General features: G+C 40.1%; 1 protein-coding gene across 1 annotated transcript; it reads right to left on the minus strand.

The window, feature by feature from the left end:
* Nucleotides 1–243: 243 nt before the first annotated feature.
* LOC111392479 (uncharacterized mitochondrial protein AtMg00810-like) lies at nt 244–1,440 on the minus strand. The gene has a single exon (XM_023017832.1). The coding sequence runs from the start codon at nt 1,438–1,440 to the stop codon at nt 244–246; it is 1,197 nt and encodes a 398-aa protein (XP_022873600.1).
* Between the last annotated feature and the right edge of the window lie 48 nt (nt 1,441–1,488).

Raw genomic sequence — 1,488 nt, forward strand, 5'->3', positions numbered from 1 at the left:
TTTCAAGTCTCTAGTTCAGTATGCCAATGGCGATTACATTCACTGCAATACATCTTAGTATTGAAACTGAATTGAGGAAGAGAGAGAAACTCTTTTATTTGATCACCGGAAAGTAAGTAGAGTTTTACAACACAAGTATAAATAGAAAGGAAACAGAAAGCTGTCAACTAATTCCAGCTGTTAACTAACTAATCAACTAACTGACTAACTGTATACAAATGTAATAATACGTAATACTCCCCCTCAAGATGTGCTGTAAATATTTTTTACACACATCTTGGTCATTAAGGGAGAAAGTATGGAAGCTGGTAGAGGCTTTGTGAAGGCATCAGCGAGCTGGTGCTGTGATCTGACTGGAAGGACCTTAATCGCCCCAGCGGTGATCTTGTCACGAATGAAATGAAGATCGATCTCAATGTGCTTTGTTCGCTCATGAAAAGTTGGATTCTTTGCAATCTGAATGGCAGCCAGATTATCACAGTAGATTATAGCTGGTGAAGTGTTGGCGACCTGAAAATCCACCAATAATTGATTTATCCAAGTGAGCTCACTGACTGTTGCTGCAAGAGCCCGGTATTCTGCCTCTGCTGAAGAACGAGAAATGGTTGGTTGACGCTTAGACTTCCAAGAAACTAGTGAACCACCAATGAAAATGCAAAAGCCAGTAGTGGATTTTCGTGTATCAACACAGGATCCCCAGTCAGCATCAGAAAAAGCCTGAAGTTTGATGAGGGAATCTGAACCTGACAATGAATTAGAAGAAAAAAAAAGACCTTGGCCAGGACTTCCTTTCAAATAGCGAAGAAGGTGATGAACGGCCTTGAGATGAGGTAATCTTGGTTGAGACATAAATTGGCTCAACTTGTGTACCGCAAATGTAATATCCAGTCGAGTGAGAGTTAAGTAAATCAATCTTCCAATGAGCCTCCTGTATTGGGATGCATCTGACAGCAATTCTCCATCAAGTGAGCTAAGAATAACCTTTGGATCCATGGGACTGCTAACTGGTTTGCAATCCAAATAGCCGGCATCTTCAATCATTTGTAATGTATATTGCCTCTGTGAAATGATAATTCCTGATGCTGCTCGCACAATTTCAATTCCCAAGAAAAATTTTAAACAGCCCAAATCCTTGAGTTTGAATTGAGAGTGCAAGTATTCCTTCAATTCTTTAATAACCTGCATGTTAGGCCCTGCAATGACTATATCATCAACATACACCAATAAGGCTACAAAGTTATCTCCTGTGCCCTTCGTAAAAAGAGAGTAATCAGCTTTAGACTGGATGAAACCATGCTGAATAAGAGAAAGAGAAAACTTGGAATTCCACTGCCTTGAGGCTTGTTTAAGGCCGTATATAGACTTGTGTAATTTGCAAACCAATTGACACTCCCCCTGTTTGGGAGGTTTAAGAAGGTTATAGCCAAGAGGAAGGTCCATATACACCTCTTCAAACAAATCTCCATTCAGAAATGCATTGTTCACGTC

Source organism: Olea europaea, unplaced genomic scaffold, assembly GCF_002742605.1.
Source record: "Olea europaea var. sylvestris unplaced genomic scaffold, O_europaea_v1 scaffold935, whole genome shotgun sequence".
Lineage (NCBI taxonomy): Eukaryota > Viridiplantae > Streptophyta > Magnoliopsida > Lamiales > Oleaceae > Olea > Olea europaea.